The following is a 20,604-nucleotide window of genomic DNA, read 5'->3' on the forward strand; positions in this document are numbered from 1 at the left end:
ACATGCCGATGACGCACAGCCCTGCCTGAGCTTCACCGCATCCGATCACACTGCTACCACCAGGACGGCCCAGTGCTTGGGTGAGATGAAGAGCAGTCAGCTGAAGCTGAACCCGAGCACAACAGAGGTGATGCTGTGGGCAGGGGAAGTATTTTTAAGAAGTTGCAGCTATGGCACAATCTTTGTTGTTGAAGTTGCACACCCACCGTTGGTGAATTCAGTCCATTGTCTAGGGTGTACTCTTGGATTCCCTGCTGATGTTGAGCTCTCATGTTGCAGCATCCGTGAGTAACACTTTCTGCCATCTCCACTTGCCTGGGAGCCTCCATCCCATCCTGGCAGATAAAGACTTGGCCTCAGTTATTCCTGCCTTTGTCACCTCTCAGCTGGACGACAGCAATGCGATTTTACCTGGGGATGAAAACCTTCAGCACCTCGATGCCAACTCTGCCTACATATCTACACCAGCGACACCATCATAGGACCTAACCAAATCAGCTACAACATCACCGGTTCATTCACCTGCACGTCCACGAATATTATATACGCCATCATGTGCCAGCAATGCCCCTCTGCTATGTACATCGGCCAAACTGGACAGTCCCTACGTAAAAGGATAAACGGACACAAGTCAGATATTGGGAATGGCAATATACAAAAACCTGTAGGAGAACACTTCAACCTCCCTGGCCACACAATAGCAGATGTAAAGGTAGCCATCTTACAGCAAAAAAACTTCAGGACCAGACTCCAAAGAGAAACTGCTGAGCTCCAGTTCATTTGCAAATTTGACACCATCAGCTCAGGATTAAACAGATTGCGAATGGCTAGCCAACTACAGAAGCAGTTTCTCCTCCCTTGGTGTTCACACCTCAACTGCTAGCAGAGGGCCTCATCCTCCCTGATTGAACTAACCTCGTTATCTCCAGACTGATTCTTGCCTGCATATTTATACCTGCCCCTGGAAATTTCCATTACATGCGTCTGACGAAGTGGGTATTCACCCACAAAAGCTTATGCTCCAATACATCTGTTAGTCTATAAGGTGCAACAGGACTCTTTGTTGCTTTTTACAGATCCAGACTAACACGGCTACCCCTCTGATACCTTCAGCACTTAGGAAACTCCAGCTAGTATAAAACACGGCCATCAGTCTCCTTGGTAACAAAGGTGACTGCAAACACATCTCACCTGTCCTCCTCCTGGCACTGGCTTCCCATAGAATTTTCAAATCAAGTTCAAGGTCTCAGTCCTTCTCTTCCAAGCACTCCATGGCCTGGGCCCAGGGTATCTAACTAAAGGACCGTTTAAAGCTCTGGGTTGAAGACCGTGGTTGGAAAGCTTCACACCCGTGGCCCAATGGAACTCTCAACAATAAGAGCAAAGCTAGTCTGCGTGAGAGACAGAACCTTCTCTGGGGAGGGGGAAGGGACCAAGACTGCAGAATGAACTCCCCCAGGGACTCAGGACTGTTGCTGGGTGGCATCATCTTGTGGCTCTTCAGAACACAACTCGCCCAGCTGCAGGTCTCTGTCCCAGTAAGGTGCCTCTGGCCAGAGCAACGTTCAGTCCTACCCCTTTCAGGGCAGTTCAGGTTCAACATTCATCAGGGACAAAAATAAATGGATCTCAAAATGGAGATCGTCCCACAAACCTTCAGTAAGGCTGCGACATGGGCAGACCAGGTGCCAGCTCATGCCAAAAGCCAGAGCCTCGCTGAACTCTGACAAATGCATAGCTGGAAATGAGCCACCTGTAGGTTAGTATAGTTAAAACAGATATTTGTGTTTATAAGAATGTTTTTAGTGTTTAGACTTTATGAATTGCTCGTAGGATGCTACGTGTATTTAACCTACTTATAACATCTGTATTCCGTGTTCTATGGAGGTTTGCATTGTAAACCTCTGACTGTGTCACTCACCAACCAGGAAAAGAAGCATTAAATAAGGTAAAGTGCTCGTCCTGCCCACTATATGGTCCATTGAAGGCAGATGAGGCGTTGTGTAGCATCAAAGGACAGAGACCCTGTTGAGTGCATTCCTCACTTCCTCCGGGAAGGGGAGACCTGTGCATGAACTCATCCTATCACCTTGGATGCTGGGGTGAAGGGGATAAAATCCCTGGTGACGAGAAACTGGGTTCTTTCTACTGTCTGGACTCGGAGGGGCAAAGATTCCTAAACATAAGCAAGAGATCCCCATGCTGCTTGGCCTGGGTCAGCTCTAAAGGGTATATAGAGCTGCTTATTAGAGACACTTCTATTACCTTTTTAACTGTAAGACTATAACTCATTTCTGTGTGTGTTTCCTGTTTTAGCAAAGAAATTATATATTCACTTGTAAATCACTCTAATTTCTCCCCCCCCCCCCCTTAATAAGCCGTTAGTTAGTTTGTTACAGGATTGGCTACAAGCGTTGTCTTCGGTGTGAGATCTGAGTACAGCTGACCTGGGGTAAGTGGTCCTTTGGGACTGAGAGTAACCTGAATATTGCTGTGATTGTGGGTGTAAGGGACCGTCTGTCACTAAGACCAACTAGCCGGGTTGGCAAGACAGACTGGAGTGCCCAAAGGGACTGTCTGTGACTCCATGGTAAGACTGTTCTAGTGCTTTAGGAGTTGACACTTGGTACTGGGTTGGTGAAATCTCATTACAGAACATACCACCCGTTTGGGGTGTCTGCCCTGCTTTTTGATAGTCTGCCCTGAGGTTGGCACTCATGGTCGTGAGCCACTCCAAACAGCTGGAAGGGCATATCGAGTGGGGACCTGCGGGGATCTGTCCTGAGTCTGGTTCTATTCAATATCTTCATAAATGATTTGGATCATGGTGTAGGTAGTACATTTATCAAGTTTGCAGATGATACCAAGCTGGGAGGGGTTGCAAGTGTTTTGGAGCCAGGATTAGAATTCAAAATGATCTTGGCAAACTGGAGAAGTGGTCTGAAATAAATAGGATGAAATTGAATAAGGACAAGTGTAAAGTACTCCACTTTGGAAGGTATAAGCAATTGCACAAATACAAAATGGGAAATGACTGCCTAGGAAGGAGTCTGCAGAAAAGCTTCTAGGGGTTACAGTGGATCACAAATTAAATATGAGTCAACAAGGTAATAAACACTGTTCCAAAAAAATAAGCAAACATCATTCTGGGCTGTATTAGCAGGAGTGTTGTAAGTAAGATGCAAGAAGTAATTCTTCCGCTCTACTTAGTACTGATGAATGGACTATAAGGTGGATAGAAAGCTGGCTAGATCGTCGGGCTCAACGGGTAGCAATGAATGGCTCCATGTCTAGTTGGCAGCCAGTTTCAAGCGGAGTGCCCCAAGGGTCAGTCCTGGGGCTGGTTTTGTTCAATATCTTTATTAATGATCTGGAGGATGGCGTGGACTGCACCCTCAGCAAGTTGCAGATGACACTAAACTGGGAGGAGTGGTAGATACGCTGGAGGGTAGGGACAGGATACAGAGGGACCTAGACAAATTAGAGGATTAGGCCAAAAGAAATCTGAGGTTCAACAAGGACAAGTGCAGAGTCCTGCACTTAGGATGGAAGAATCCCATGCACTGCTACAGACTAGGGACCGAACGGCTAGGCAGCAGTTCTGCAGAAAAGGACCTAGGGGTTACAGTGGACGAGAAGCTGGATATGAGTCAACAATGTGCCCTTGTTGCCAAGAAGGCTAACAGCATTTGAGGCTGTATACGTAGGGGCATTGCCAGCAGATCGAGGGACATGATCACTCCCCTCTATTAGACATTGGTGAGGCCTCATCTGGAGTACTGTGTCCAGTTTTGGGTCCCACACTACAAGAAGGATGTGGAAAAATTGGAAAGAGTCCAGCAGAGGGCAACAAAAATGATTAGGGGGCTGGAGCACATGACTTACGAGGAGAGGTTGAGGGAACTGGGATTGTTTAGTCTGCAGAAGAGAAGAGGTGAGGGGGGATTTGATAGCTGCTTTCAACTACCTGAAAGGGGGTTCCAAAGAGGATGGATCTAGACTGTTCTCAGTGGTAGCAGATGACAGAACAAGGAGTAATGGTCTCAAGTTGCGGTGGGGGAGGTTTAGGTTGGATATTAGGAAAAACTTTTTCACTAGGAGGGTGGTGAAGCACTGGAATGGGTTACCTAGGGAGGTGGTGGAATCTCCTTCCTTGGAGGTTTTTAAGGCCCGGCTTGACAAAGCCCTGGCTGGGATGATTTAGTTGGGGATTGGTCCTGCTTTGAGCAGGGGGTTGGACTAGATACCTCCTGAGGTCCCTTCCAACCCTGATATTCTATGATAAGGCCTCAACTGGAGTATTGTGTGCAGGTCTGGGCATCACACTTTGGGAAAGATGTGGGTAAATTGGAGAAAGTCCAGAGGAGACCAATGGAAATGATTAAAGGTCTAGAAAATGTGACCTACAAGAAAAGATTTAAAAAATGGGTTTGCTTAGTCCGGAGAAGAAAAGGCTGAAGGGGAGGGGCTGGAAACAGTCTTCAAGTACGTACAACGTTGTTATAAAGAGGAAGATGATACATTGTTATTCACATCTCATGTGAACTAGTCAAACCTCCTTAGTTTGCAAATACCGGGCCTGATCCTCGGAGATACTGAGCACCCTCCATCCCCACTCACTGCAAATCCGATGTGCTCTGTTCGCAGCTTGAAAGGTGTATTGTTCTAACCGCTAATCCTGCCCAGTTGCCCTGGGATCTGAGTCAAACTGTGAGGGCTCAGGCCCAGCTGCAACAGTCGCTCTCCTGGCAACCCAACACCCAGCTGGACTACAGCAGGCTCCCTGATTGACTGCACCACCTGACTATGAGGGAGGGCAGCTGGCTGGCTTTTAGCTCAGCAGCAGCTCTCCCTGGCTGCTCAACGGGTTCACCCCCACAGCTGCGATCCTCCCTGCGCCTGCGTCTCCTCACCTGGCTCCAGCCCTGCTCCTAGTCCGGTCCCCGCCTTCCTCCTCCTGGGTCTTTGCTACCTCAACTTGCTTCTCGCTCTGGCTTCCTCTCCCCGACTCTGGTTCTTGAGTCCAGGCCTGACCTTCGGTGTGCCTACTGGTTTCTAATCGTTGGCTACTGATTCCTGGGTCCAGCTCTGACTCCTGGTTGTGGCTGCTGCTTCTTGACTTCGGCCCTGGCCCTGAGATTGGATCCCCTGCCCAGCTCCTGCTCTGACCATTAGGCTTGATTACCCACGGCCCAGTCTGGGTTCATCCTGGTGTCTGCAGCTTCACCGAGAACAGAGAACCTGCTGGTGATATTCTCTCCTTGGTTATTATACCTATGCCAACGTAGGGACACATTTTCAAAAGGGACCCTACCTGCCCTCCAGTTGTGTACTTGCAACTCTGAGCACACACAAACGTGCACGCGAACTTTGGAGCACTATTTCTATTCTAGTCTATATAGGTTTTTATACCGCACTCATCACCAAAGTACCTGAGCGCCTACCAGTTGTGTATTAAGGAACATGACTACACAGCTGTCATATGCTGTTTGTTCTCTCATCCTCCCCTCCCAGAGGGAGGATCACAGAATGTAGAACTGGAAGGGACCTCGAGAGGTCATCTAGTCCAGTCCCCTGCACTCAAGGCAGGACTAAGTATTATCTAGACCAGTCTAGATTTCTATCTAGTATTGTCTAACCTGCTTTTAAAAATCCCCAGTGATGAAGATTCCACAACCTCCCTACGTAATTTGTTTCAGTGTTTAACCACCCTGACAGTGAGAGAGTTTTTCTTAATGTCTAACCGAAGTCTCCCTTGCTGCAATTTCAGCCCATTGCTTCTTGTCCTGTCCTCAGTGGCTAAGGAGAACTGCCCATACTTTGGGGTGCTGCATCTGAAGCTATGTCTACGCTACAGCGTCTATACCAGAAAAGCTATGTCACCGTCGCTATGCCAGCATAACTCCCTAGTGTAGACGCAGCCTATGCCCATGAAAGCATCGTTCCATCAACATAGGTGCATCCACACTGGAGGATAGGTTAGCATAGCTATGGATTTTTCACAGCCCTGGCCAATGTAGCTATGTCAAGCTAATTTTTAAGGCTCCTGGGTGGATTTCCTATGCCTATTCACAGTCAGAGCCTGTGGTCTCCTAGAATTGAGCCATTTCATGCCCTCCCCCTTGAGTAATAATCTCCTGTATGTAACATCTTACTCCCAGAACTAAGGGTCTATAATTTTCCACGGCCCATTTTCTTATTTCCCCTTTTATTTGGCTTCCTTTCCACTACATTCCATAGATTCCAAGCCCAGAAGGGACCGTTGTGATCATCTGATCTGACTTCCTGTGTAACACAGACCAGAGAACTTCCCCAAAATAATCCCTAAAGCAGAGCTTTTAGAAAAACACCCTGTCTTGATTGAAAAATGGTCAGTGATGAAGAATCCACCAAGACTCTAAACTGTTCCAATGGTCAATTACTCTCCCTGTCAAAAATGTGCACCTTATTTCCAGTCTGAATTTGTCTCGCTTCATCATCCCGCCACTGGTTCATGTTAGACCTTTCTCTGCCAGACTGAAGAGCCCATTATTAAATATTTGTTCCCCATTTAGATTCTAATTGATTCAGTTCTCTCACTAGCATTCCTTGGCCAGAGCAGTGGCTCGTGAGTTTTGTGCCCATTGCCAGTTTCAATGACTCCAGAATTATGCTGCCTTTTGGTTCTGCTAGTTGCTCTGAACCTGAACTGCAACCTTGGAGCGAACTGTAGGATGAGAGTGATAATCGGGCCCAACCGTAGCTTACTTTTCTTTGGCACCTAGTGCTATGGTGATGGGGGTCAAACAAGTAGGCAGACCAGCCATGTCTCACTAGAGCTACACTGGCAAACCCTCCTAGTGTAGATGCAGCTTATCCTGGCAAAAGAACTTTTGCCAGGGTAGCTTGTATTGGTTCCCTGAGCAAAATAAGCTATAGTGCGAAGAGTACGTTTATTGCAGATACAACTGTGTCAGCACTAGGGCTGTTGCCAGTATAGAAATGTTTTTAAAAAATCACATCACTAACTAACATTACTGCACTGGCAAAAGATTCTAGTGCAGACCTGACCATAGTATCTTTCCTACCAGAGTCCTAAAGTATTTTACAGAAAACACTGAAATGCAGTTACTTGTCATCGAAGAAGCAAATACTTTGCACTTGTAGGGACACCTTCTCCCTTACAATCCGATCCTTTGGTTCCATTCTGGTTGCAAATGGCCAGTGGATAATTCCCTAGCAGAAGGGTGTCAAGTATCAGAGGGGTAGCCGTGTTAGTCTGAATCTGTAAAAAGCAACAGAGGGTCCTGTGGCACCTTTAAGACTAACAGAAGTATTGGGAGCATAAGCTTTCGTGGGTAAGAACCTCACTTCTTCAGATGTGAAGAAATGAGGTTCTTACCCACGAAAGCTTATGCTCCCAATACTTCTGTTAGTCTTAAAGGTGCCACAGGACCCTCTGTTGCTTCTAGCAGAAGGGAACTCTCTAGTCATGCAGAGCTGCCTCCTTTGCTAGCTGCCTTCCTGCCCCAGCTCTGCTCCACTACTGTAAGGCCTTTTAGGGACCCTAGACCCGTGACGTAAGTTAGAGAAGCCCTAGGCTGCTCTAACTTGTGATAACTGTTTTGTCTGATGTGCCCCTCCTGACACTCTGTTATGCTGAGCAGAGCTCAGCTGCAGGGGATAATCATTCTCCCATGATGATGAGGTGAGATGCCTTGTAAACATTAGCTAAGGCAGCCTCCTTACATCTCTCTCTCTCTCATTTTTTTCCTCCATTTAAAAGATGAGAAACTGAGGTAGAGCAAGATTACAGTGCTGTTATGGTCAAAAAAGTGTGCAAAACTACAACCTCCCTCCTGAGGGGAGCTGCCCCCATGCATACACAGATTCATGGGTATTGCCTGGAGTATGAAAAATACCTTTTTACTACTTGGCTGAGTCAGCCCAGCTCTGGGGGATGGAGTCCAGCTCCATTCCCCCCTCCCACTTGCGTAACATGCAGTATGGTTTACTAGGCTCCAATGGCAGCATCTTTATAGCCAGCAAAACCCAGCTTGACTTCCAGATCCCAGGTTGAATTTGCAGGGCCTGCAACTAGAAAAAGAAAATGAGATTATCTGGAGTCACTGAGCAAGGATAAACAGGGACAGAGTCCCAGGGCAGAGTGTACAAGCACTTCCAGGACATTTACTGCACTTCCGACCGTGGTCTGACTCTAAGTGATTTAGCTAACGTTACAAAGCAAGTCTTGGGAGAAACTGGAATAGGAATAAGGAGTCCTAGCTACCCAGCTTGTCCACTAACCAATACACACCGCACGTCCTCCCTTCGCTAATGTAAGTGGGAGCATTCAGTTTCCTCTGGCCTATGCTGCTATTAAACAAACCACAACCTAGGAAACGGCTGACTGTATCTGTGAACACATGAAGCCACTCTTAGCATCATTACAGTAGGCTCCCACCCTTTCACTGGGAGGGTTACCAGGGGTTCGCAGTGACACCCTTGAATAAAATGAGGGTCATTTCTAGCGATGCTCAGGCTTGTTCAGCTAAAATAACATTCTCCTCCCCCTTCTCAAACATGGTCTTCACTTTCAGGCTGAATCTTTTCTTGTATTGATTGATTTGTAGTCTGAAGATATTTGGTTAAAGGTGACTTGCAAGACGGAAATGAGCAGTGGAAATGAATTTGTGCCCTATTGTTTGCTTCCTTATGATCATAGAATATCAGGGTTGGAAGGGACCTCAGGAGGTCATCTAGTCCAGTCCCTGGATAAATTCATAGTGGTTAAGTCCATTAATGGCTATTAGCCAGGATGGGTAAGGAATGGTGTCCCTAGCCTCTGTTTGTCAGAGGGTGCAGATGGATGGCAGGAGAGAGATCACTTGATCATTGCCTGTTAGGTCCACTCCCTCTGGGGCACCTGACATTGGCCACTGTCGGTAGACAGGATACTGGGCTAGATGGACCTTTGGTCTGACCCGGTATGGCCGTTCTTATGCATGTATCATGAAGGCCTAGAAAGCAGTTTTGGTTTGGATTTACCTTTTGAAATATCAAGGAGTGTTACATTTTGTTGGTTCTGGCTTTGGTGAAGGACTCATTGGAGGTTTCAGAGATGTGAACTGTCAGATTACTAAGCATGTCCCTGGGGTTGTTGCATTTTAACAAAGTGTTGTGGTTTTTTTTGTTTTTTTTATCCTAAGTATTTGAGTTAATTGTCAACTAAAACAAGAGCTGTAAACAGCCTGAATTGAAAATCACTTCTGCTCAATTAATCAGGTTTCACCGACACAGTTTCTTGCATGTCAACTCCAGTTAAGTTTTCCAGTTGCAGATAATCTTCCTGGAAAAGAAAGGGAGGAGACCGAAGTTGCTAATGTAAATAACACCCTCTTATGTATTTGTTGTTTTCCCTTTCCGTTAAAACCAATTCCCTGGCCTCCTTTTTACATCCTAAAGAAGCAAACAAAGAACGTAACCTCTTTGTGATCCACTTCGTGGATCAACCACCTTTAACCGCTTCGAATTATTTTTTCATCTTTGTGTGCCTTGCTGCTGCTTCTAGGCCAGCTGAGCTAAGGGTTACAATGGCACAAAGGGCCTGCCCTATGGGGTTTCTTCTGCACAGGAAACACGCAATGAAGCTGCAGGTCACACGCGGAGTGGTTGCACAGCTGGGCCCCAGGCAAACGTCCTCTTGACCTTGTGGGCCTCATCAGATCAGCAACCTCACCGAGCAACAAGACCTTCCCTTGTACTTACCAACACAATTTTGCAGATTGATGAGCTCCAAGCAAACATCAGAAAGTTGTGGTGCTTGTTAGACCTGGGCCCAGTTTATCATTTGAAATGTGCTCATTGCTAGTTACTCCAAGTACGTAAGAACGGCCATACTGGGTCAGACCAATGGACCATCTAGCCCAGGATCCTGTCTTCTCACAGTGGCCAAGGCCAGATGCTTCAGAGGGAATGAACAGAACAGGGCAATTATTGAGTGATCCATCCTCTGTAATCCAGTCCCAGCTTCTGGTAGTCAGAGACTTAGGGACACCCAGAGCATGGGGCTGCATCCCTGAGCATCTTGGCTAAAAGCCATTGATGGACCTGTCCTCACTGAACTTTTCTAAATCTTTTTTGAAACCAGTTCTAGTTTTGGCCTTTACAACATCCCCTGGCAACAAGTTCCACAGGTTGACTGTGTGTGTTGTCTTTTTTGTTTGTTTTAAACCTGCTGCCTATCAACCGGTCCTTCCGTTATGTGAAGAAGTAAATAATATTTCCTTATTCATTTTTTCCATACCATTCATGATTTTATAGACCTCTGTCATATCCTCCCTCCTTAGTCATCTCTTTTCCAAGCTGAAAAGTCCCAATCTTTTTAATCTTGCCTTATAGGGAAGCTGTTCCATGCCCCCAAATCATTTTTTGTTGAAATTCCCTGTCATGCTTCTGACAAAGTGGGTATACACCCAGGAAAGCTTATGCTCCAATACATCTGTTAGTCTTAAAGGTGCCACAGGACACCTATGCTAGAAGGTTTTATGGGTAGCATTTTTGCTGGCATACGGCTGCCCATGTTTCAGTGTCACTAAAACGTATGCGCACTCGTCTGCCTTTGCCAGTGCCTCCTCACTGCAAGAGGCTATAGCAGCAAAAGACGGGCTGCACCATGGGTAAGCAACCCCGTGTGCCGCATTCGACTGTCCAGCACCCTGCCTTGTGGGATGTTATCCCACAAGGCGCTGTGAAAACAACACTTCCCCTTGGGGAATTATGGGAACTCAAGTTCCCACAATTCCCTTTATTTCCTCCTGTAAACTATTTTCCTGCTTTTTGAAAAATTCCCCCGTTCCTCTGTTACATCCCATAACCTGCTGTTTCTCACAAGCTCTCCCTCTGCCATCTCGCTTTCAGAAGCATGGAGGATACTAAACCGATCAGTGGCGTTCTCATGTCTATTTTAGAGACAAGGCCTAAAAGAAAACATTACATGGGTGAAGGGCAGGGAGAAACCTGAACTCCTTGCAGCTGGGGCTGAGGGCTAGGAATGTGTCCCCTTGTGAAGAACACAAGGGGAAAAGAGGTGGGGAAGAGCATAGAGATAATGGGCCCAATTCTTCCCTGAAGTGGCAGCCCTGGCACCCTAATGGCATAAACAAGAGCAGAATCTGGCGCACTGTATCCAGTGCTTTCCAAAATGTGCTTTGACTCCATCAAGTATTTGCTCCTTAGATCACCCATGCTCAAAAATGTTTGCATTTAAATGGCTTATCTAGGTATCCATACCTCATTGAAGAGAATGGCTGAGAGAGAAGTTGGATACAGCTTTGCCGCTAGCTATGTTTTGTGAGAGTTTTCTACAAGGTTGGCTTTAGAGGGCAGCTAATGGAGTCATTTACAGGACAGAGAGAAACATTCTTTTAAAGATGGAGGCTTAGAATTTGTAGGAAATTGCAAAAGGCAGCAAATGCTGCCCTTGATTGTTACTACACAAGATACCCTATAGCCATGAAGTGCCCCAAGGTCTCCTTGTGGGAGTTCTCAAGCTAAACAGGTCATGGTAGATCACTATCTAAGGCCTTGTATGTGCTAGAATATGTAGATATACTGGCAAACCTTCCTAGCAGAGAATCAGCTTATACATGTTCCCTGAATGAAACCACCTATACCCTCAAAGGGACTTTTTTGGTGGTATAATAGCATATATACTACGTCTTTTTCCTGGTATAGCTATGCCAGTTTGGGGGGGGAGAGGGGGAAGTTCATGCTCCTAACCAACATAGCTATGGCAGCAAAACTTTTAAGCCTAGATCAGATCTAAATGAGAGATGTCCAAGAAAATTTAAACGGGGCTGCCTTTCCAATCTGCAGATATTTACCCTCCAGGAGGTGGCTGTAATATTTTGGTGGAGGATGAGCTGCCTGATCCATAATTATTAGTGATTTTTAACCTTGCAAGTGGAGTGTGCATTGTATTCCTACTTTACTGAGGCACAGAGCAGAAGGAAGGATGGTCCAGGGACTAGAGTGCTAGACTGGGCTGAGGAAACCCAGGTCCAATTCTTTGCTATGCCACAGATTGCTTGTGTGTGACCTAGGGCCAGTCACTTCATCCTCTGTCCTTAGTTCCCCATCTGTAAAATGGGGATAATACTTCCCTATCTCACAGGTGTGCTGTGAGTATTAATACATTAAAGACTGAGAGAGGCTCAGATGCTGTGGTAATGGGGACAACATAAGGACCTTAGATGGATGGAATTGGGCTCAAGAAGAGACCCATGGACGTTCTCATCAAAAGCATTTTTGAATGTAGGTGTTTTTGGAAGGGATAAGGAGATAAATATGTAGAGGATCCCTAAGCTACCTGAATAACCAAATGATATTTCATTGGTCACGGAAAAGAGGTTTCAAGGAATCTGAGAAATATGGGCAGTGAATACATTTAACCGTATCCACCCCCAGGGACAAATGTCAGTATTATCTGGCCATCTGGTCTCCTTTTCTTTTAATTAAACGAATGAAACCTATGATCACACAGGCCGGCCCAGAGACATTGCCAGAACAAATCAATAGCTGTAGGAAAATCAGATTGCTCATCTCAAATGCACAAATGCTATTAAGCCGAGACAGTCTGAATCATCTTGAGTTCATGTCTATAGTGCACTGGGTGCCATTAAAAAACAAATACTGTAGGAGGGTATTGACTTTTCCTGTGTGTAGAATATATATAGTATATATCATCAAGATGACTACAGTATCTATATCCAGCCGTTGACTTATACAGCATTCATCCCCATGGTATCTGACTGTCACAACATTATAAATTGTATACACCCTCTCTTTTTTTCCTACCACAAGTCTGCAGGAATTGGACTTTTAGGGCATGTCTACGATAGATATGATAGAGGTCTATGAAATCATGACAGGTGCGGAGGAAGTGTTATTTACTCCTTCTCATAACACAAGAACTAGGAGTCACCAAATGAAATTAATAGGCAGGAGGTTTAAAACAAACAAAAGGAAGTATTTTTTCACACAATGCAGTCAACTCATGGAACTCTTTGCCAGAGGATGTTGTGAAGGCCAAGACTATAACAGGGTTAAAAAAAATAACTAGATAAGTTCCTTGAGGAGAGGTCCATCAATGGCTATTAGCCAGGATGAGCAGGGATGGTGTCCTTAGCCTCTGTTTGCCAGAAGCTGGGAATGGGCGACAGGGGATGGATCACTTGATGATTCCCTGTTCTGTTCATTCCCTCTGGGGCACCTGGCACTGGCCACTGTCAGAAGACAGGATACTGGGCTAGGTGGACCTTTGGTCTGACCCAGTGTGGCCGCTCTTATGTTCAAAACCTAGCATAGCACGGGGTCCTGGTCCATGACTCTGGGCCCTAGGGCTGTGTAAATACAAATAAATAATAATAATAAAACTGTGGCTTTGAAAACCCAGTTCAACGACTACAACTTTGACAAAGAACTGGCTCTCCAAAAAAAGCAGATTTTTGGTTTTTTTAAACATCCTCAAAGAGACACTTGCTCTCTGGGAGCAAAGAAGCAATGACAGAGTGGGGGTAGCATGCACCTTAACTTTGTATTTTGTGGTTTTCAGAAGTTTGTTTGCGTTACCGTAATGCTTCATTTCCTAGTTTTCAAAGGTTCGGAATGTAGCTGAACTTGAGCATTCTGGAAAGGCACGAGGCAGCCCTGACTCTCCGTTAACAAAACTTTTGGGTAGCTAATATTTTATAACATTTATCTAACATTGTTTTGAAAGGAAAAAAAGTTTCAGTGCTGCTAACTGTATCCTTGTAGACATATGAAGGTTACCAGGGTCTCCCTCAAAAACAGATGTTCCTGCCTCTGTACAAAACACCAACAGATGTTGATATATTGTTGCAGGCGCGGAGGCTCCAAGTCTGTAGCACTGCTAAAGTGGCACAGTATATTATGTGATGGGTTCTGGGATTCAGAAGCGCTATCTTCTATTCCTGTCTCTGCTGCGTGACCTCGGGCAAGGCTTTGTGTGCCTCAGTTTCCCCTCCTATACTTTGACTGTCTTATCTATTTAGCCTGTAAGCTGCTTGGGTCAGGAACTATTTGTCTGTACTGTGCTTTGCTCAGTTGTGGTCGAGGCCTCTAAGCACGATTGCAACACAAATAACGGACTGTTTTAAAAAAAAAAATTGTTTGTAATGTAGGGCCCCATTCTGCGCATAGTCAAGCTTAACTCACTTGAATAGTGGACTTTAACGGGACTGCACAGATGTGCTTTGTGTTAGCAAGATCTGGGCCTTACAGGCATATGTAGTTCTGGCCCTGAAGTGTTTACAAGCTGCTCAACAGACAAACAACCCTCCCCCCCCAAAAAAACACCCCAAACACCCCACCAGGAAGGGGGGGTGTGAAAGAGGTACAAGCCCAGGGGCTGGTGGGAATTCTTGCAGCTGCAGCCTTGGGGAAGGAGGGACCCAGAAGCCTGGCCTAGGGGATGGCTCAGTGGCTGAGCTGGGGCTTGGGGAAACAGGCGAGCAATGGGACCTGCGCCAGTCGCCCACGTTACTGCTGGACCGGAACCCCCAGCCGCAGCGCCGGGCAGGTGAGGACTACACCTCCCATGACGCCCCGCGCTCCCCGCCGCCATGAGGCGGAGCGCTCGCCGCGGAGCACGCTGGGAGCTGTAGTCCTGGCGGGCCCGGCCGCCGCGCCGCAGGCCCGGCGGCGAACTCCATGTCCCGTGGTGCCCCGCGCAGCGGCGGCCGGTGAGGGGAGGGGGCGGCCGGGGCTGAGGGAGGCAGGCAGCGAGCGAGCAGCGGCAGCGGCGATGTCGGTGCAGGTGGCGGCCCCCGCCGTGGAGCTCAAGGAGCTGGGCGGCCCCAGGGACAAGGGGGCGGCCGAGCCGGGGCCTCTCCCCCCGCCGGGGCTCGGCGTGGCCGGGGCGCCCTGCCCGCTGCCGGCCCCGGCCGGGGAGCGTGAGGCGGCGGCGGCCCCCGGCGCGGGGTGCGGGGCCGAGCGGCCTCCCGCGAGCGGCTGCCCCGGGCTCCCCGCGGCCGCCAAGGTGCCGCAGGCTTCGGCCATGAAGAGGAGCGACCCGCACCACCCGCAGCACCGGCTCCGGGACGGGGGGGACGGCGGCGCCGGGCGGGAGGCGATGGTCAGCCCCGACGGCACCGTCACCGAGGCGCCCCGCACCGTCAAGAAGGTACCGTGAGGGGGGGGGCGGCCCCCTGAAATTGGGGGAGGGGGACCCCCAATGCAGGACCCCCAATGCAGGACCCCACTAGGGAAGGGGGTTCCCCCTGACTGAGACCCCGGGGAGAGGAGACCCGCATCCCCTTCATGCAGAGCTGCCTTCCTACAAGAAGCCCCATTTGCTTAAGGTGGGACCCCTGGGAGAAGCACCTCTACCCCCTTGACGGGGGACCCCTTTATAGGCATGTTGTGGGACAGGGACTCTCATCCTTGGAGAGGGAAACTCTTCTTACCCGATAGGTATCGCTTTGCCCCTATGAAGGGGCTCCCACACAAGCCTCTCGGGTAAGAGAGCCCAGTTCTCTATGGCGATTCTCCCTTGGCAGCTTGCTGGGATGCGGGGGGGGGGCTTTGTTTCTTCAAGATTGGGGCTCATCTCTTTGTCTGTAAGAGAGAATTCCCATTCTTCTGGAGAGACCTTCCTTGTGACCCCTTGACAGCATACCTAGTGTTTGGGGGACCTGACCCACCTGATCTCTAAAAGCACTAGAATCTGAGACATTGAACTCCCTGAAGAGAGATACTCCAGATAAACCCACTAATCCAGCCCTTGGAGAATCCCCCTGAGTACCCAGGTGAAGACTGTGCCATGTGCTATCACTATAGGCACCCTCTCTTGGAGAAAGAGTGGAGCACCCATAATCTGGTACCTTCCTCCCATCTTCTTCCTTGGTCATCTTTGTTCTTAGGTAACCTCACATTATCTTTATCCCTCGATGTGATATCACCCTATTCCTTCATCCCTTTTTTGGAGTCTGCCATCCTTGGGAAGGGCACCTGTTTTCCTTCATATTTCCTCTCAAGGACCAGTGCTTGCTTGACAAGATGAAAAACATGGTGATGGATCTTGTGTGTCAAGGATCATGATATATTTGACCTTCTAAATCTCCCAGGTGGAGGGGGAGTATTGATGTGGGTGGTGAGAGTTTCTGCCTGGGAAGAATTCTGCATCCCTGTGTCCAGGTACTTCTAAACTCATCAGAGACATGGTCTGATATAAGGGAAACAAACAATACCCGACCAGAGGGAGCGGATCCTCCATGCAGTAGAAGCAGAGTATTCATGAAGGAGCAAAACCAACCACCACCAATCTAGCACGGTGGGATTGTTTATGGGCTGTGAATCTGTGTGGTTGCTATAGGAAGTGAGATGTTGAATGAGGATGTCTGGGAGTACATGCTGTTCCTTCTCCTTCTGCAATGCTACTGCTTTCCAATCCCTTTAGTGCGTGGGTTTGTTCCAGTGACTGAAGGGTTGTCTTTGCATTTATTAAACTAAGTTTACACATCCACAGTCCGTTTGGTATAGCAAATGTTTAAAGGAAATGTATGCAACTTTTAAGGCAACATACAGTAGTAAAACATATCTTTGCTTGGCTTTAAGACTTTCAGGCCTTGTCTTCACTAGGGAAAAAACATATTTTAAACATGTTAACTAATCATTAATGCATGTTAAAATCCTGGTGTAGACAGGGTAAGTTATAGTTTTAATGTGTTGGCTGGAAATGTATGCTCTCTCTGTTAGGATTTATCTTGACTGGCTACTCTGTTAAACCTACAATTTACCTTGTCTACACTAGGATTTTAACGTGTTAACACATTATGTAACATGCTTAACACACTCTTTTTGTAGTGTAGGTATGAGGGTTAATAGCCAATGCTTTTTTCCCCTTTCCATTATTCTCTCTTTCTAGAAGTGTTAGCAGTATATGTTAATTTGGTCTTGCAAAATTCTAGTTGCATAGGCAAATACTTTTTCTTTGCATGAGGATATAATTATTAACACACTCATCACCGTGGTAAAGGGTGTGTGGGTAAAGTGCCTAAATTGGTAGACTTCAGTGATTTTGCAATGCTGTTTTAGTTTAATGATGGGATCGTAATATCTGATCAATAGAAAATGACATGATAAACATTTAGGACCTGATCCTACGAAGAGATATGCACATGCTTAACTTTAATCACATTAACTTAATTGGGACAAGAGTAAGTAAAGTTAAGAACCTTTTCTTAAGCCTGATGTTTTAATGTTTGTCCTCATTTTCACTATACTGAGTTCCTGAGGCAACCAAATCCATGCTAACTTTTTTGTAGCTACCTCTGACATCTTAGAATTCTGTATGTAGGCCCAAATTTTCAAAAGTGGCCACCGATTATGGGGATCTCCGTTTTTAAGATACCTTGGACCAGACTTTCAGAGGTCAAAGTCACATCAATCATTTAGTCTTAACAAATTAAAATTCCCAATTGCAACTTACTAATTAGGTGAGCCCCCCTTGACTTCAGTTGGAAGTGAGTGAGAGCTTTAAAAATTAGGCTTAAGGTAATTGACACTGGAAATTCATAAAATGAGGTATCCAAAAATCAGAAAACTTTGGAAATGTTGGCATTAGTGATTGTGGTGTGGTAAGAGTAGCGGTGTGAGAATCAAGGCTCCTCAGTTGATTTACTGTGTGTCCGTGGGTTTATTGCTACAGCTTGGTTTCAAAATCTGTGAAATGCGTGTACACTTACTTACACAGGTGTGCATAGCAATTTAATACTTACCTGTCATACATTTGCTTATGAAGCATATTGAAATCTTCTGAGGAAAGGTACTATACAGTTGAAATTTTTTTTATTAATATAAATGCTCATTTTACAAATGGAAAGTGAACTTTTTTTGTAGCTTTCAGTACTGAAAGCAGAGCTTGCTTTCTGAATGTCAAGCTGTGTTCTTTCTGCTTCTTAACATTATCAACATAAAGGTTCTGGAATCAGAACTGAGCTGGCAATCCTGTTGATTCATGAAGCAAAATAGAACACAGCTTGCTCCTCCATAGCTAGACTGCCTCTGCAGTACTGATGGCAGTAAAAGCTGCAGGTTTTGTCTGTAAACTAAGTGGGTTTAAAACTGAAAACAGAGGGTACAGACGCATAGGGTAACAAGGTGCATCTTATTACACTGTCACTTGTCTGAGTAGCTTCGCTGTAACTATAAAATTCCTCAGTAAAATGATTACATCAAAATAGGTGCCTGATGCTCACCAGACTGGCATATTAGTGAGCTGCAGTTGGGTATTTTACTTTGCAAAGAGTATAAATGACTCTCATGTGGCTTGCCTAAATGATGATTTTGACCTTGACTCCTAGCTAATTTGATTGCATCAGGGAGCATAAGGGTTGAAACTGCTGCTTTTCCATAATAAATCCAATTGTTTGGGGTGAGATTCTCACAGCATTTTATTCACTTGCTGTATAGGAGAATTTTTAGATAATCTGAATGGAACACAGACTATCTTATTTTACTCATGTGTTAGTTTGCCATTTACTCCAATTTCATTCTAATCTATAGTGATCAGTTATACCAGGGTAATAAATGTTTCTCCTAAGGCTGAATTCCCAACTGCTGCTCGTAATGAGTGGTTTATATGCCAGTTAGTAAAATCTTACCAGTGTTATAATATATAATACACTTGGGCCCTCCCCTCAGCATGTATGCAATTTATTTTTAGATAGCACCTTCTGTATGATATATTCAGACCTTTGTTGAAAGACCAATACCTTAATTTGGATACAGAGATCTTGCAGGTAGAAAGGGAAAAGTGACAGGTAGAGAGAAAAACAATAGTAGAAATATAAAAGCAGTAAAGATGAGTAAATATTAACTCAGTGAGGAGCACAGAAAGTGCAGAGATGAGGAAAGGCAGTATAATTAAGGGTACCTAAACTCCGATGAATGAGTGAAATATTAGCAGTTGGCAAGCAGTCTGAAGCCCACACCCAATTTGTATTAAAATTGACATAAATGCTAAGTACAGATGACTGATATTTGTACTTCCTCGACAAAGGAATAGAAACTTCATGTTTTGAATTTACCAGTGATTTAAAAACCTATTGCTGATCAGCTTTGATCCTCACCAAGCAGTTGAGAAATGGGCCATAGGCAGTATTTAAGACTTTGAAAAGTGTATTTGGCCTCTTGGGGTGTGTTTTGAGCATCTGAGCTCCAGCATCTATAAAACAATGTCCTATTTCAAACAGGAAGTGATGAAGGCAAGATTAAAAAAAAAAATGGCTGAGGTGTTGTAAAGGGAAATACACAGGTCAACTTGAGTGAGAGTCACTTGCAGTGTTGGGAAGTTTTAAAGAGGACTGAAAGGTAGCAAAGACTGGAGGAGCGGAATTACTTTAAATGGTTATGACAGTGATTGGGTGCAACAAGTCCCTACTTATGAAAGCTAGGAGGGGAGTTTTCAGTTGGTGAGGGACTTGAAGCCAGTAATCATGGTGAAATATGGGGCAATATAGTCATGCTTCCTGAAAGGAGAGAATAGTCTGGATGCAAAATTCTGACTTCCTGAAGTTGAGAGTAAGCCTTCAAAAAGACATTGATAAATATTGAGACAAGAAGTGATGAAAGCATAAATAAAGATTTCAGCAGTGAGTGTATTCTGAGGATGGTATTGGATGACTTGCAGATGAGAGGAAAAAGGTTAATGGTCCAGGATGTCTCCAAATTTTGTGGTTTTGGGAGTGTAAGTTAAGGTGATGGATAGCCTCAGAGAGACATAAGGTGGATTTGTGTATGTATAAAGGAGGAAGAGGGGAATAAATGCATGGCATGTGATTAGAGGCAATTCTACCCACAAGGAAGAAGTTGGTCTTGAAAACATTTAATAGGAAATTGTGAGATCTTGGAGTCCTGGATAGTTCTCTGGAAAAAACAAACAAACCACTCAATGTGCAGCAGCATTCAAAAAAGCTAACAATATTGGGAAGCATTAAGAAAGGGATAGATAATAAGACAGAAAATATATTGCCTCTATGTAAATCCATGGTACACCCACACCTTGAATACCGCGTGCAGATGCGGTCGCCCCATCTCAAAAAAGATACATTGGAATTGGAAAAGGGGCAACAAAAATGATTAGAGGTATGGAATGACTTTCATGTGAGGAGAGATTAATAAAACTGGGAAGAGAGACGAGTAAGGGGGGATATGCTAGAGGTCTATAAAACCATGACTGGTGTGGAGAAAGTAAACAAGTGTTATTTACTCCTTCCCATAACACACGTACTAGTGGTTACCAAATGAAAATAGCAGGTTTAAAACAAACAAAAGGAAATATTTTTTCCACACAACGCACAGTCAACCCGTGCCAGAGGATGTTGTGAAGGCAAAGACTATTACGGGGTTAAAAAAAAACCTAGATAAATTCACGGAGGATATATAAAAGCATCAATGGCTATTTGCCAGGGATGTTGTCCATAGCCTCTGTTTGCCAGAAGCTGGAAATGGGCGACAGGGGATGGATCACTTGATGATTACCTGTTCTGTTCATTCCCTCTGGGACACCTGACATTGGTCACTGTCAGAGGACAGGATACT

The 20,604-nt window shown here is 45.7% G+C and overlaps 1 protein-coding gene across 2 annotated transcripts in view; it reads left to right on the forward strand.

Annotated features, from left to right (window-relative positions):
- Positions 1-14,767: 14,767 nt before the first annotated feature.
- AHCYL2 (adenosylhomocysteinase like 2) overlaps positions 14,768-20,604 on the forward strand; it is a 170,960-nt gene continuing 165,123 nt past the window's right edge. For both annotated transcript variants that reach the window (XM_054013750.1, XM_054013501.1), the window contains exon 1: positions 14,768-15,184. In XM_054013750.1, coding sequence (XP_053869725.1) covers positions 14,807-15,184 — 378 coding nt within the window. In that variant the 5' untranslated portion in view covers positions 14,768-14,806. The remainder of the gene's footprint in view (positions 15,185-20,604) is intronic.

The sequence above is a fragment of the Malaclemys terrapin genome, chromosome 1, assembly GCF_027887155.1.
Source record: "Malaclemys terrapin pileata isolate rMalTer1 chromosome 1, rMalTer1.hap1, whole genome shotgun sequence".
NCBI classification, from domain to species: Eukaryota; Metazoa; Chordata; order Testudines; family Emydidae; genus Malaclemys; species Malaclemys terrapin.